At 26.1% G+C, this 17488-nt stretch overlaps 1 protein-coding gene across 3 annotated transcripts in view; it reads left to right on the forward strand.

Annotated features, from left to right (window-relative positions):
• Positions 1-17488, forward strand: part of LOC145277825 (inositol monophosphatase 1-like) — a 597035-nt gene that overhangs the window by 524689 nt on the left and 54858 nt on the right. For all 3 annotated transcript variants that reach the window (XM_080129728.1, XM_080129729.1, XM_080129730.1), the window contains one exon: positions 5110-5215. In XM_080129728.1, coding sequence (XP_079985854.1) covers positions 5110-5215 — 106 coding nt within the window. The remainder of the gene's footprint in view (positions 1-5109; positions 5216-17488) is intronic.

The following is a 17488-nucleotide window of genomic DNA, read 5'->3' on the forward strand; positions in this document are numbered from 1 at the left end:
AACTGTTGCCACGCAACAAATGGATCTGTACCAAACGCTGTATACAGGCTCTGCTTGATTTCATCCCAGTCTGGTTCATCCCCGAGTTGTTGGTAGACTGCATAGGCCCCTCCGGTTAGCCTCAAAGGGATAACTGTGGCTGGTTCTTTAATTTTGCACAGTTTACAGATTTTCTCTGCCTTTTCAATCCATTCGACGACAGCCAGTCCAGTGGTAGATCCGTCGAACTCGGGTATAAACCAGGGACCTTCAGCACTTATAGACACGGGGTGTTCCCGGTCTATAGTTTGTCCCCATAAGGTGTTATGTCCATCCCTACTCGCTGCCAGTTGCCCTCCACCTCGAGCTTCCCTTTTTGCCATTGGGATGGTGCCGGATCAATTCTCTGACACTCTTCACACGAACGTATGGTATACCACGTCACGTAAAAGATATCCGCCCTTGTTATACCTCTTCTGATTCTGAGGACGATGAGGAGGATCACACACCGTTCAGAGATGATCTTGATCACTTACTGCCCCTTCAGATGAGCATAGAAACACCACCAATGGAACCAGACGAGGGAATGATGGGACATACTGATGACAATAGTGAGGAGAGCGATGGACACAAGGAAGTAATGCCTCATCGAAATACTCGACAGAGACGAATACTGCCCACCCCCCGTGATTGCGAAACCCCGCGAGAAGGGATGATGGAGCATACCGAGGAGATGACGCCTCCGATTCTTCGGAGAAGTACCCGACAAAGACAGATACTGCCCCCCTGCCCTGATTATGAGACACCGCCTATGGAACCACGAGACGGGATAATGGAACAGACTGATAGTAATGATGGTGGTAATGAAGAAAACAGCAATGAGGAAGTGCTGCCCCCAATTCTTCGAAGGAGTACCCGCCAACGACGATTGCCCGAATGTCCTGTTTGTGATCATGAGATCAGGGGGGAGTGTGGAGAAATGCGTGACTTACCTGGATAGACCACGTGCGGGTCGGTCACCGAAAATAAATAAAAAGAAAGAAAAGAAACGGTCAAGACTCTTATTTATAGAGTAGTGATCACGTAAGTTAGAAAAATATGCAAATAGAGGTGAACGATTTTGCGATATAAAAAGCCTGTGTTGTTAAGAGGAGGGGCAGACTGTTGGCAGAAGTCAGTGCTGTCAGACGTGCTTTAGAGTTTTGTTATTATATGCTGTGTTCGATTGTTGGGAGAGAGAAAAGAGAAGAGGAGGAACCAAGAAGACATTCTGCAGATACTTGACTTTATGTTGGTTTTAATATTCCTGGCTCCGCTCCATGATCTAGCAACATTCTTTGTTACCAACGTCGTGGTGCAGCCCGAGTCAACAAGGGCCATGGCTCTCTTCCCATTGACTACTACCGGTAACTGAGGCAACGTTTTGTTGTGCGCCATTTCCACATAGAAGGGGGTACCTTTACTCATTTCCCTGGTTCCGTGTAGCAACACAATAGCGGCTAATGTGCCCCACTCGTCCACATCGGTAGCAGGTGACCCCCGGTCTCAGCTCTTTGCAGTCCTTGAGCAGGTGAGGACCCTGGTACCGGAAGCACTTGATGGCAGGTTTCCCTTCCTGTGGCCTCACTGTCTGTCTCTCGTCATTCAAGTGGAGCCTCATGCACTTATTTCCACTCATAGCTGCAGCCACGATTGGGCCCTTGATATTCTTGACTAGGACTCTGGCGTGGACCAAGAGATCGTCCACTTCCATCGTATTGATCTCAGTGATTCTCTGCATGTTCACAAGGATTTCTTCTGGGAAGCCGTTCACTAGGTATAGCTTTGCCGTCATCTCCAGGCTCCTCCCCACGTAACCAGCCAATCCTACCAGTCTCCTGATCTCTGCAACAAAGACGTCAACAGACTCACCAGTCCACTTCAAACTTGCAAGCTTGCCGAGTGCTTCAAATGGACTCTCAGCAAAAGCCAATTTCAGTCTTTGCTTCACTGAGGCAAGGTCTCCCTTATCTTCATCGCGCATCTGCTGGTAAATAGTGAGGGCTTCCCCCACTAAGTAGAGTGGCAGCAGGGTGACCACGTCTTCAATTTTTTGCAACCTTGCCACCATCTTTAATTTTTCCAGCCATTTAATTAGGTCACCCTCCCCAGTGAAGGGTCTCAACATCTGAGTTGAGAGTCTCCAGTCAGCCATGTTTGTTATGTTTTCGGGAACGGTATTTATTTCATCAGGGACAAACCTACTTGTCACCGTATTTATATGTAACTTCTCGTTTTGCAGCGACGTTATTTCATTTATTTTGTTTAATCATTTTTTATTTTTCTTTCCTCTTCTTTGTGCCTAAGTCTCCAATACACAACAACCGTTAGCGTACTTATAGTTAAATTAATTTAGAATACATTTTTTACTCATTCTCGTCGTGGTGATTACGACGAGACTTGGTCAGAGTAGCGGGTTTTTCAAGCCAGCGCACTCTAGCCAGCCCATGTGTATGTATGTAGTTCTTCCACGCTCGCCTATGCCGGTCAAACAACTGAGTATGTTCATTTTAAATTCTCCAGTGTTTGTTTAAGTGAATCCTCTACCTTCTTTCATAGGATATATGCTTGCTATATTTCCTCGCAATTAAATTCATTTAGATTCCACCAATTTCTTAAGCAAGATAATTTTGCTCTAGCATTCTCGTTCCCTGTTTACGTTGAAAGGAATTTGAAAGCATTTAAACTGTCACTTGATAGTGGACGTTTGCTTTCCTTGTAGTTCTCTCCACAATGTTTATAGTTATCTTCTACTTCATTTAGTATCCCTTTTCCTTTTTTCCTTTTTTTTTTTTTTTTTTTGTCGCAGTAGAACTCACTTTCCTTTATTTTCTATTTCAGATTTTTACCTGATTCATTGAAGAATAAATACCGTATTGTTCTTAATTGGAATGCGCTCGTTTGTTTTTCTTTGCGTCTGAGTTTATCTGGCTGTCCGAGCAAGGTGTCAAATAGCATTTTTGCGAGGACAGCACAATGTTAACCTGTTTGATAGGCCGAAATAGCTTCTAGTATTGAAATTAAAGTTTTCCTCTTAACTGCCGAATACTGTTAAATGTTCATGCAAAAAAAAGAGGCTTTTCTTCTTCAGCTTGCAACACTCTCGGCACGCACACAAAAAAAAAACGACAATCCTTTTTCTCTTCCAGTTTCGACGTTCGTAGAAAATCCGTCTTTCTTTCTTCCTACTGACACGCAAACCGTACGTTCGAACCACCCACAGAGACCAATTTTCCCAGCTTTTATATCCCATCTAGAAAAAAAGGAAGAGACAGGGGAAAAATAGCTTCTCCCACCATGCCCTGCCTTCGTGTATATTAATGAGCTAGCCATTCTTTCCTTCTCCTTTCCCAAAGAGCGATGCAGATACGCCCGGTACGTTTTTTTTCTTTCTAACCATATACCCCGCAACATTTAATTAAAAAATGTATGCAGAACAAAAAGGGTCTGATGTATATACCATCTCGTTTATGTCCGTGTGTGTGGGGGGGTGTTTTTTGCCATCGTCTCATCTCTTCTTCTTAACAACCAACGCCGGATCAAGTTGGTGATTTCATAATCTTTTCAATTATTCTGTTGGGGTTGCAATTTCACTAACTCTTGCCACCAAAGGCTGATACTCAATAGTTACTTGGCATCCCCCGGCAGTGCTATGTATATCTATGTAACATATATATGCATGTGTGAGCGTCAGTTTCCAATGGTTAATGCAACAAAACCAATAAAATATTTGTAACCAACAATATTTTAAGGATGTTGTTGCAATTTGTATATAATTTTTATGGTTTGTGGAGAGGGGGCCATAAAAGTAAAAACGCTTTCAAAATTAAAATATATCCGATTTGTATGAAACTTGAAAAATATTAGGAATGATTTGGACCAATTACGAAATATTCCTAAATTTCGATATCATTTGATCATTTTAATGTGAGAGTGCAGGATAAAAAGGGTATTGAAAAAATAATATTTTTAATCTGCGGGAATTTATACGCAAATTTAGATTCTAAAATTCTGATATTTTACAAAGAATTCTGAAACACTACATAATGGGGTGTTTAACCTCCAAATTATAATGCACATATGTTGAAAATATTTTTGATCGCATCAAATTACAACACTTCTCACATTCGTTGTTTAAGAAGCAAATAGAGCAGATATTCCTTGTAGCAGCCGACACTCGCTACATCACAGGCAGAAGCTAATTCTCACGATTCGAGATTTGAAATCCATTTTCTCCTGGCTTTTCGAATCACAAGCCAGCTCTCTATCACGTGACAGAGTATATAAAAGGCGATATCTGAAATTAACTCTTTTTGATCTTGACCCTGCCTGGGAGCAGACTTCGCTTGGGGCTTTGGCCCCAGGCAAACGTGAGTACTACAAGCTAACAATGGCTCTTTTCAAACTCCCATGTGTTTTCACGTGCGGTACCCACACAAACTTTATTTACCATGCTAAAGAACTGATCTCGTCGATGCTACTCATACTCACCCACGCCAACACGTAAACACACTGAAGACTTTGCCCTTTCTTTCTCCTTTAATCGGCTTCCTTTGTCCCGGCGACTACTAGACTCAGTCCACACCTGCTAGGCTCAGTCCACACGTGTGGACTGAGCTGTTCTCTCCTTAACAAGCCCGCAAAATATCTTCACACAAGTATATTTCAACCTACAAACCTGTTTATCACTTCTACTAATGCTAATAACGAAAATGACAAATAAAGTTGTTTATTAAATGTTAAAATGAGACTTCCTTTCGTTGTCTTCATTTTTAACTAACCCCCACGTATCACCCGTTGGAAATAAAATCATTCAAAGATGCAAAAATTTTTAAAGTTTTTTTTACAGAAATTTAGAAAATATTACGTATGGAAGGGAGTGTAAAAAGACGGAACCCACATTTATTGTAAAATGCATAAAAGTAATGATAATAGTTCATATGATGTTTGGCATGTGATGTTGATTTTAATGATAACCGAGGAAACGTCGGTTAACCATGTTAAATAAAAATTAAGCTTAGAAAATATGGAAATAAGCAAATAGAATTGATTACGTGAATTCTCTTGTTTATTTATTTTATTCTTTTATAGAATTGGAAAACGCACTCATTTATTCTGAGTTCGGAGCGCATCGTGATCCAGAAAAACTGGAGATAAAATTTGGCAATATGTACAACATTATTATGAATGGACATGGGTAAGTATATTTAGACATCCATCACAGCCAACACAGGATTGTAAAAAGAGAATGGGTGAGTATGTGTAGCTTGACATCCTCACCCACCTCACTCCACGCAGCAATTATCGATGCTTATAGTTAAGTATGTTCGAGTTTGACATCTGCTACTCACATATAATTATGAATGGACAAGTATGTGTAGTTTGATTTCCCTTCACTCTCACACATCATTATGAATGAAGATGAAATGTATAGTTTGACCTCACTCACACATAATTATGAATGGACCTTCGTTAAGACAATTCCTGTTCACGAAGTCGCATTTATCTGGTGACGTCATTGCTTTGATACTGAGTCATGCCTGAGCAGATAAACTAGACGCATGTAGATCTATGACGGTGGTGATTTTTCTCTTAAATTATTTCTTCTTTTTATCTAATAATTGTTTGATATCGAAAACAGAATACTTATGGATGATGTCGTTTTCAAGGTAGAATTCTGATAGTGATTTAGAGATAAAGCTATACAAAAGCTTGTTTAGACTAAAATTCAGTTTTGATAGAAAAATATTAAATAAAAAATGTGCTCATTTTCTCTAAAGTAATATTCTTGTATTATAATATTTTTATTATAATTATTATTAATAATTGTACACGATGATAAGTCTGTATAGCATAAAACATTTTGTTTATCATGATAAACATTTATTGATAAATTATTTTGTTTAAATTTTTTCAAATTTTATTTTTTGGGGATTTTGTGTAAACATGTGTACAACAATTTTATTTAAGGACAAGAAGTGCAATTTAAACAAAATGAGCAATCAAACAAGTTTATTTATGAACAAAATTTTTCTATTTATCATATTTTCAGTTTTTAAATCGTTTGCTCTTCATTTGTTTGTTTTCTTTAGTAATTATACTATTTGTTTTCTTTAGTAATTATACTATTTGTTTTCTTTAGTAATTATACTACTTGTTTTCGTAAGTAATTATACTATTTGTTTTGTTTAGTAATTATACTACTTGTTTTCTATAGTAATTATACTACTTGTTTTCTTTAGTAATTATACTATTTGTTTTCTTAAGTAATTATACTATTTGTTTTCTTTACTAATCATTCAACTTATTTTCTTTGGTAATTAATTTGTTTGTTTTCTTTAGTAATTATATTACTTGTTTTCTTTAGTAATTATACTACACATTTTCTTTAGTAATTATACTATTTGTTTTCTTAAGTAATTAATTTCTTTTTTTCTTTAGTAATTACACTATTTCTTTACTAATCATTCAACTTGTTTTCTTGGGTAATTAATTTGTTTGTTTTCTTTAGTAATTATAATACTTGTTTTCTAAGGTAAGTAATTTGTTTCTTTTCTTAAGTAATTATACTACTTGTTTTCTTTAGTAATTATACTAATTGTTTTCTTTAGTAATTACTTTGTTTGTTTTCTTTAGTAATTATACTATTTGTCTTCTTTAGTAATTCATGTGTTTGTTTTCTTTAGTAATTATACATTTTGTTTTCTGTAGTTATTATATTACTTGTTTTCTTTAGTAATTAATTGATTGTTTTCTTTAGGAATTACACTATTTTTTTCTTTAGTAATTATACTACTTGTTTTCTTTAGTAATTATACTATTTGTTTTCTTTAGTAATTATACTATTTGTTTTCTTTAGTAATTATACTATTTGTTTTCTTTAGTAATTATACTATTTGTTTTCTTTAGTAATTATACATTTTGTTTTCTGTAGTTATTATATTACTTGTTTTCTTTAGTAATTAATTGATTGTTTTCTTTAGGAATTACACTATTTTTTTCTTTAGTAATTATACTACTTGTTTTCTTTAGTAATTATACTATTTGTTTCTTTAATAAGAAATTTGTTGTTTTCTTTAGTAATTATACTACTTGTTTTTTTTTAGTAATTAATTTGTTTGTTTTCTTTACTAATTATACTATTTGTATTCTTTAGTAATTAAGGAATTTGTTTTCTTTAGTAATTATACAATTTGTTTTCTTTAGTAATCAATTTGTTTGTTTTCTTTAGTAATTATACTATTTGTTTTCTTTAGTAATTATACTACTTGTTTTCTTTAGTAATTATACTACTTGCTTTCTTTAGTAATTATACTACTCGTTTTCGTTAGTAATTAATTTGTTTGTTTTTCTTTAGTAATTAATTTATTTTCTTTAGTAATTATACTACTCGTTTTCTTTCGTAACTAACTTGTTTGTTTTCTTTAGTAATTATACCATTTATTTTCTTTAGTAATCAATTTGTTTGTTTTCTTTAGTAACTAATTTGTATTCTTTTGTAATTATACTACTTGTTTTCTTTAGTAATTGCTTTGTTTGTTTTTTTTAGTAATTATACTATTTGTTTTCTTTAGTAATTAATTTGTTTTGTTTCCTTTAGTAATTATACTATTTCTTTTCTTTAGTAATTATACTACTTATTTCTTTAGTAATTATACTACTTGTTTTCTTTAGTAATTATACTACTTGTTTTCTTTAGTAATTAATTTGTTTGTTTTCTTTAGTAATTATACATTTGGTTTTCTGTAGTAATTATATTACTTGTTTTCTTTAGTAATATATTTATTGTTTTCTTTAGTAATTATACTATTTGTTTCCTCTAGTAATTAATTTGTTTGTTTTCTTTAGTAATTGTAATACTTGTTTTCTTTAGTAATTAATTTGTTTGTTTCCTTTAGTAGTTATACTACTTGTTTTCTTTAGTAATTAATTTGTTAGTTTTCTTTAGTAATTATACTATTTGTTTTCTTTAGTAATTATACTAATTTTCTTTAGTAATTAATGTATTTTCTTTAGTAATTATACAATTGTTTTTTTTTAGTAATTAATTTGTTTGTTTTCTTTAGTAGTTCATTTGTTTTCTGTAGTAAGTATACTATTTGTTTTCTTTAGTAGTTAATTTATTTTCTTTAGTAATTAATTTTATTGTTTTCTTTAGTAATTAATTTTATTGTTTTCTTTAGTAATTATACTAATTGTTTTCTTTAGTAATTAATTTGTTTGTTTTCTTTAGTAATTGTACTATTTGTTTTCTTTAGTAATTAATTTGTTTGTTTTCTGTAGTAATTATACTATTTGTTTTCTTTATTAATTAATTTGTTTGTTTTCTGTAGTAAATATACTATTTGTTTTCTTTATGAATCAATGTGTGTGTTTTTTAGTAATTATACTCTTTGTTTTCTGTAGTAATTAATTTGTTTTCTTTTGTAATTATACTACTTGTTTCTTTAGTAATTAATTTGTTTATTTTCTTTAGTAATTATACTATCTATTTTTCTTTAGTAATACATTTGTTTTGTTTTCTTTAGTAATTACACTACTTGTTTTCTTTAGTAATTATACTACCTGTCTTCTTAAGTAATTATACTACTTGTTTTCTTTAGTAATTAATTTGTTTGTTTTCTTAGAGTAATTATACTATTTGTTTTCTATAGTAATCAATTTGTTTGTTATCTTTAGTAATTATGCTACTTGTTTCCTTTAGTAATTAATTTTTTTTTCTTTAGTAATTATACTATTTGTTTTCTTTAGTAATTTATTTGTGTGTTCTCTTTAGTAATTATACTATTTGTTTTCTTTAGTTATTTATTTGTGTGTTTTCTTTAGTAATTATACTATTTGTTTTCTTTAGTAATTATACAACTGGTTTTCTGTAGTAATTTATTTGTTTGCTTCCTTTAGTAATAATACTATTTGTTTTCTTTAGAAATTATACAACAAATTAATTACTAAAGAAAACAAGTAGTATAATTACAAAAGAAAAGAAATAGTAAAATTACTAAAGAAAATGAACAAATTAATTACTAAAGAAGACAAATAGTATAATTACTTAAGAAAACCAATAGTATAATTACTACAGAAAACAAATAGAATAATTACTAAAGGAAATATATAGTATGATTACTAAAGAAAACAAAAAGTATGATTACTAAAGCAAAAAACAAGTTAATTACTAAAGCAAACAAGTAGTATAATTACTAGAGAAAACAAACCAATTAATTACCAAAGAAAAGACGTGGTATAATTACTAAAGAAAACAAAAGAAATTAATTACTAAAGAAAAAAAGTAGTATAATTACTAGAGAAAACCAGTAGTGTTATTATTAAAGAAAACAAACAAATAAATTCCAACAGAAAACAAATTAATTACTAAAGAAAAGCTATAGTATAATTACTACAGAAAACAAACAAATAAATTACTAAAGAAACCATGTTGTATAATTACTAAAAAGAAAAACAAATAAATTACTAAAGAAAACAAATAGTATAATTACTGAAGAAAACAAATAGTATACTTATTAAAGATAACAAATAAAATAATAACTAAAGAAAACAAATAGTATAATTACTAAAGAAAACAAATAGTATAATCACTAAAGAAAACAAGTAGTATAATTACTAAAGAAAACAAACAACTTAATTAATAAAAAAAACAAGTAGTATAATTACTAAAGACAACAAATTAATTACTAAAGAAAACAAATAGTATAATCAGTACAGAAAACAAGTAGTATTATTACTAAAGAAACCAAACCAATTAATTACTAAAGAAAAAAAATTAATTACTAAAAATAACATATAGTATAATTACTAAAGAAAACAAACAAATCAATTATTAAAGGAAACAAGTAGTATTATTACTACAGAAAACAAACAAATAATTACTAAAGAAACAAATAGTATAATTACTAAAGGAAAAAAGTAGTATTATTACTAAAGAAAAAAAAACAAATGAATTACTAAAGGAAACAAATAGTATACTTATTAAAGAAAACAAACAAATAAAATTACTACAGAAAACAAGTTGGATAATTACTAAAGAAAACACAGAAATAAATTACTAAAGAAAACAAATAGTATAATTACTAAAGAAAAAATTGTATAATTACTAAAGAAAAAAGTAGTATAATTACTAAAGAAAACAAATTAATTACTAAAGAAAACACATAGTATGATTACTAAAGAAAACAAATTGGATAATTACTAAAGAAATCAAATCGTATTATTACTAAAAAAAGACAACAAATAAATTACTAAAGAAAACAAATAGTATAATTACTAAAGAAAAAACTAGTATAATTACGAAAGAAAACACTTTAGTAATTATACTATTTGTTTTCTTTACTAATCATTCAACTTGTTTTCTTTAGTAATTAATTTGTTTGTTTTCTTAAGTAATTATACTACTTTTTTTCTTTAGTAATTATACTAATTGTGTTCTTTAGTAATTACACTATTTGTTTTCTTTAGTAATTATACTATTTGTTTTCTTTAGTAAGAAATTTGTTGTTTTCTTTACTAATTATACTACTGATTTTCTTTAGTAATTAATTTGTTTGTGTTCTTTACTAATTATACTATTTGTATTCTTTAGTCATTAAGGAATTTGTTTTCTTTAGTAATTATACTATTTGTTTTCTTTAGTAATCAATTTGTTTGTTTTCTTTAGTAATTATACTACTTGTTTTTCTTTAGTAATTACACTACTTGTTTTCTTTAGTAATTATACTACTTGTTTTCTTTAGTCATTAATTTGTTTTCTTAAGTAATTATACTACTCGTTTTCTTAAGTATTTAATTTGTTTGTTTTCTTTAGTAATTACTGTTTTTTCTTTAGTAATTATACTACTCGTTTTCTTTGGTAACTAATTTGGTTGTTTTCTTTAGTAATTATACTATTTATTTTCTTTAGTAATCAATTGGTTTGTTTTCTTTAGTAACTAATTTGTATTCTTTTGTAATTAAACTACTTGTTTTCTTTAGTAATTGATTTGTTTGTTTTCTTTAGTAATTATACTATTTGTTTTCTTTAGTAATTAATTTGTTTGTTTTCTTTAGTAATTATACATTTGGTTTTCTGTAGTAATTATATTACTTGTTTTCTTTAGTAATAAATTGATTGTTTTCTTTAGGAATTACACTATTTGTTTTCTTTAGTAATTATACTACTTGTTTTATTTAGTAATTAAATTGTTTCTTTTCTTTAGTAATTATACATTTTGTTTTCTGTAGTAATTATATTACTTGTTTTCTTTAGTAATATATTTATTGTTTTCTTTAGGAATTACACTATTTGTTTTCTTTAGTTATTAAATTGTTTGTTTTCTTTAGAAATTATACTACTTGTTTCCTTTAGTAATTATACTACCTGTTTTCTTTAGTAATTATACTGCTTTTTTCTTTAGTAATTAATTTGTTTGATTTCTTTAGTAATTATACCATTTGTTTTCTTTAGTAATTAATTTGTTTGTTTTCTTGAGTAATTATACTACTTGTTTTCTTTAGTAATTATACTATTGGCTTTCTTTAGTAATTAATTTGTTTGTTTTCTTTAGTAATTGTAATACTTGTTTTCTTTAGTAATTAATTTACTGGATTTCTTTAGTAATTATACTATTGGTTTTCTTTAGTAATTAATTTGTTTGTTTTCTTTAGTAATTAATTTGTTTGTTTCCTTTAGTAATTATACTACTTGTTTTCTTTAGTAATTAATTTGTTTGGTTTCTGTAGTAATTATACTATTTGTTTTCTTTAGTAATTAATTTGTTAGTTTTCTTTAGTAATTATACTATTTGTTTTCGTTAGTAATTATACTAATTTTGTTTAGTAATTAATTTATTTTCTTTAGTAATTATACAATTGTTTTTTTTAGTAATTAATTTCTTTAGTAGTTTATTTGTTTTCTGTAGTAAGTATACTATTTGTTTTCTTTAGTAGTTAATTTATTTTCTTTAGTAATTATACTATTGTTTTCTTTAGCAATAATTTGATTGTTCTCTTTAGTAATTATACTACTTGTTTCCTTTAGTAATTAATTTGTTGTTTTTCTGTAGTAATTATACTATTTGTTTTCTTTATTAATTAATTTGTTTGTATCCTTTAGTAATTATACTACTTGTTTTCTTTAGTAATTAATTTGTTTGTGTTTCTGTAGTAATTATAATCTGTGTTTTCTGTAGTAATTAATTTCTTTTCTTTAGTAATTATACTACTTGTTTCTTTAGTAATTAATTAGTTTGTTTTCTTTAGTAATTATACTATCTATTTTTCTTTAGTAATACATTTGTTTTCTTTTCTTTGGTAATTATACTACTTGTTTTCTCTAGTAATTATACTACTCGTTTTCTCTAGTAATTATACTACTTGTTTTCTTTAGTAATTATACTACTCGTTTTCTCTAGTAATTATACTACTTGTCTTCTTTAGTAATTATACTACTTGTTTTCTTTAGTATTTAATTTCTTTGTTTTCTTAGAGTAATAATACTATTTGTTTTCTATAGTAATCAATTTGTTTGTTTTTTTTAGTAATTATACTACTTGTTTACTTTAGTAATTAATTTTTTTTTCTTTTGTAATTATACTATTTGTTTTCTTTAGTAATTTATTTGTGTGTTTTCTTTAGTAATTATACTATTTGTTTTCTTTAGTAATTTATTTGTGTGTTTTCTTTAGTAATTATACTATTTGTTGTCTTTAGTAATTATAAAACTGGTTTTCTGTAGTAATTTATTTGTTTGCTTTCTTTAGTAATAATACTTTTTGTTTTCTTAAGAAATTATACAACAAATTAATTACTAAAGAAAACAAGTAGTATAATTACTAAAGAAAAGAAATAGTGAAATTACTAAAGAAAAGAAACAAATTAATTTCTAACGAAGACAAATAATATAATTACTAAAGATAACCAATAGTATAATTACTAAAGAAAACAAATAGTATAATTACTAATTGGAAACAAATAATATAATTACTAAAGAAAACAAAAAGTATTATTACTAAAGCAAACAAACAAGTTAATTACTAAAGCAAACAAGTAGTATAATTACTACAGAAAACAAACAAATTAATTACCAAAAAAAGACGTAGTATAATTACTAGAGAAAACAAACAAATAAATTACTAAAGAAACCAAGTTGTATAATTACTAAAGAAAACAACAAATAAATTACTAAAGAAAACAAATAGTATAATTACTAAAGAAAACAAATAGTATACTTATTAAGGAAACAAATCAAATAATAACTAAAGAAAACAAATAGTATAATTACTAAAGAAATCAAATAGTATAATTACAATAGAAAAAAAGTAGTATAATTACTAAAGAAAACAAACAACTTAATTAATAAAGAAAACAAGTAGTATAATTACTAAAGAAAACAAATTAATTACTAAAGAAAACAAATAGTATAATCACTACAGAAAACAAGTAGTATTATTACTAAAAACACCAAACAAATTAATTACTAAAAATAACATATAGTATAATTACTAAAGAAAAAACAAATCAATTATTAAAGGAAACAAGTAGTATTATTACTACAGAAAACAAACAAATAATTACTAAAGTAAACAAATAGTATAATTACTAAAGAAAACAAGTCGTATTATTACTAAAGAAAAAAACAAATTAATTACTAAAGGAAACAAGTAGTATAATTATTAAAGAAAACAAATAAATAAAATTACTACAGAAAACAAGTTGTATAATTACTAAAGAAAACACACCAATAAATTACTAAAGAAAACAAATAGTATAATTACTAAAGAAAAAAATAGTATAATTACTAAAGAAAAAAGTAGTATAATTACTAAAGAAAACAAATTGATTGTTTTCTTTAGGAATTACACTATTTGTTTTCTTTAGTAATTATACTACTTGTTTTCTTTAGTAATTAATTTGTTTGTTTTCTTTACTAATTATACTATTTGTATTCTTTAGTAATTCAGGAATTTGTTTTCTTTAGTAATTATACTACTTGTTTTCTTTAGTAATTACACTACTTGTTTTCTTTAGTAATTATACTACTTGTTTTCTTTAGTCATTAATGTGTTTTCTTAAGTAATTATACTACTCGTTTCTTTAGTAATTACTTTGTTTGTTTTCTTTAGTAATTAATTTATTTTCTTTAGTAATTATACTACTCGTTTTCTTTGGTAACTAATTTGTTTGTTTTCTTTAGTAATTATACTATTTATTTTCTTTAGTAATCAATTTGTTTGTTTTCTTTAGTAACTAATTTGTATTCTTTAGTAATTATACTACTTGTGTTCTTTAGTAATTAATTTGTTAATTTTCTTTAGTAATTATACTATTTGTTTTCTTTAGTAATTATTTTTTTTTGTTTTCTTTAGCAATGATACTATTTATTTTCTTTAGTAATTATACTACTTATTTCTTTAGTAGTTATACTACTTGTTTTCTTTAGTAATTATACTACTTGTTTTCTTTAGTAATAAATTGGTTTGTTTTCTTTAGGAATTACACTATTTGTTTTCTTTAGTAATTATACTACTTGTTTTATTTAGTAATTAAATTGTTTCTTTTCTTTAGTAATTATACATTTTGTTTTCTGTAGTAATTATATTACTTGTTTTTTTTAGTAATATATTTATTGTTTTCTTTAGGAATTACACTATTTGTTTTCTTTAGTAATTAAATTGTTTGTTTTCTTTAGAAATTATACTACTTGTTTTCTTTAGTAATTATACTACTTGTTTTCTGTAGTAATGAATTTGGTTGGTTTCTTTAGTAATATTAATATTTGTTTTCGTTAGTAATTAATTTGTTAATTTTCTTTAGTAATTATACTGCTTTTTTTCTTTAGTTATTAATTTGTTTGATTTCTTTAGTAATTATACTATTTATTTTCTTTAGTAATCAATTTGTTTGTTTTCTTTAGTAACTAATTTGTATTCTTTAGTAATTATACTACTGGTTTTCTTTAGTAATTAATTTGTTTGTTTTCTTTAGTAATTATACTATTTGTTTTCTTTAGTAATTAATTTGTTTTGTTTTCTTTAGCAATGATACTATTTCTTTTCTTTAGTAATTATACTACTTATTTCTTAAGTAATTTCTTAAGTAATTTCTTAAGTAATTATACTACTTGTTTTCAAATAGTATAATTACTAAAGAAAAAAAATAGTATAATTACTAAAGAAAAAGTATTATAATTACTAAAGAAAACAAATTAATTATTAAAGAAAACACATAGTATGATTACTAAAGAAAACAAATTGGATAATTACTAAAGAAAACAAGTAGTATTATTACTAAAAAAAGACAACAAAAAAATTACTAAAGAAAACAAATAGTATAATTACTAAAGAAAAAACTAGTATAATTACTAAAGAAAACACATAGTATGATTACTAAAGAAAACAAATAGTATTATTACTAAAGAAAGAAAACAAATAAATTACTAAAGAAAACAAATAGTATAATTACTAAAGAAAACAATCAAATTGATTACTAAAGATATCAGGTTCTATTAATAAATTACTAAAGAAAACAACAAATAATTTTAATTACTAAAGAAAACAACTTAATTACTAAGGAAAAGAAGGAGTATAATTACTAAAGAACACTACCAAAATAATTACTAAAGAAAACAAATAGAATAATTACTAAAGAAGATCAAACCAATTAATTACTAAAAAACACAATTAGTCTAATTACTAAAGAAACAAATTAATAACTAAAGCAAACAATTAGTCTAATTACTAAACAAACAAATTAATTACTAAAGAAAACAATTAGTATAATTACTAAAGAAAACAAATAGTATAATTTCTAAAGAAAACAAAAAGTACAATTACTAAAGAAAACAAGTAGTATAATTACAAAAGGAAACGAACAGATTAATTACTAAAGAAACAAATTACTTACTAAAGAAACCAAATAGTATAATAACTTGAGAAAACAAACAAGTAATTACTAAAGAAAAAAGTAGTATAATTACTTTAGAACACAAATTAATTACTAAAGGAAACAAATAGTATAATTACTAAAGAAAACAAGTAGTATAATTCCTAAAGAAAAACAAACAAATTAATTACAAAAGAAAACAAATTAATTTCTACAGAAAACAAACAGATTTACTACTAAAAAAAAAATAGTATAATTACTAAAGAAAACAAACAAATTAATTACTAAAGAAAACACATAGTTTAATTACTAAAGAAAACAAACAAATTAATTACTAAAGTAAACAAATAGTATAATTACTAAAGAAAACAAACATATTAATTACTCAAGAAAACAAGTAATATAACTACAAACGAAAACAAATAAATTAATTACTTAAGAAAACAAGTAGGATAATTACTAAAGAAAACAAATAAATTACTAAAGAAAACAAATAGTATAATTACTGAAGAAAACAAATAGGATAATTACTAAGGACAACAATTAGTATAATTACTAAAGAAAACAAATAGTATAATTACTAAAGAAAAAACAAACAAATTAAGTACTAAAGAGCACAAGTAGTATAATTACTAAAGAAAACAAGTAGTATAATTACTAAAAACACTAAAAAATTAGTTACAAAAGAAAACAAATTAATTACTAAAGAAAACAAATAGTATAATTACTACAGAAAACAAATAAATTACTAAAGAAAACAAGTTGTATAATTACTAAAGAAAACAAACTAAAAAGTTACTAAAGAAAACAAATAGTATAATTACTAAAGAAAAAAATTAATTACTAAAGAGAACAAATAGTATGATTACTAAAGAAAACAAATAGTATAATTACTAAAGAAAACAAGTAGTATAATTACTAGAGAAAACAAACAAATTAATTATTAAAGAAACGAAATTACTTACTAAACAAAACAAATAGTATAATTACTAACGAAAACAAACACATTAATTACTAAAGAAACAAGTAGTATTATTATTAAAGAAAACAAATTAATTACTATAGAAAACAAGGAATATAATTACTAAAGCAAAAAACAAATTCCTTAAAAAAATAGAAAACAAACAGATTTAGTACTAAAGAAAACAAGTAGTATAATTACTAATGAAAACAAAACAAATTAATTACTAAAGAAAACAAATAGTATAATTACTAATGAAAACAAAACAAATTAATTACTAAAGAAAACAAATTGTATAATTACTAAAGAAAACAAACAAATTTATTACTACAGAAAACAAATTGTATAATTACTAAAGAAAATAACACATTAATTACTCAAGAAAACAAGTAATATAATTACCAACGAAAACAATAATAAATAAAGAATACAAGTAGTATAATTGCTAAAGAAGCAAAGGCATTAATTACTAAGGATAACAAGTAGTATAATTACTAAAGTAAACAAATAGTATAATTACTAAAGAAAAAAAAATTAACTACTAAAGCAAACAAGTAGTATAATTACTAAAGAAAACAAACAAATTAATTACTAAAGAAAACAAATTAATTACTAAAGAAACAAAATAGTATAATTACT

This window comes from Euprymna scolopes, chromosome 6 (assembly GCF_053919585.1).
Source record: "Euprymna scolopes isolate OS-2025 chromosome 6, ASM5391958v1, whole genome shotgun sequence".
In the NCBI taxonomy this organism is placed as follows: domain Eukaryota; kingdom Metazoa; phylum Mollusca; class Cephalopoda; order Sepiida; family Sepiolidae; genus Euprymna; species Euprymna scolopes.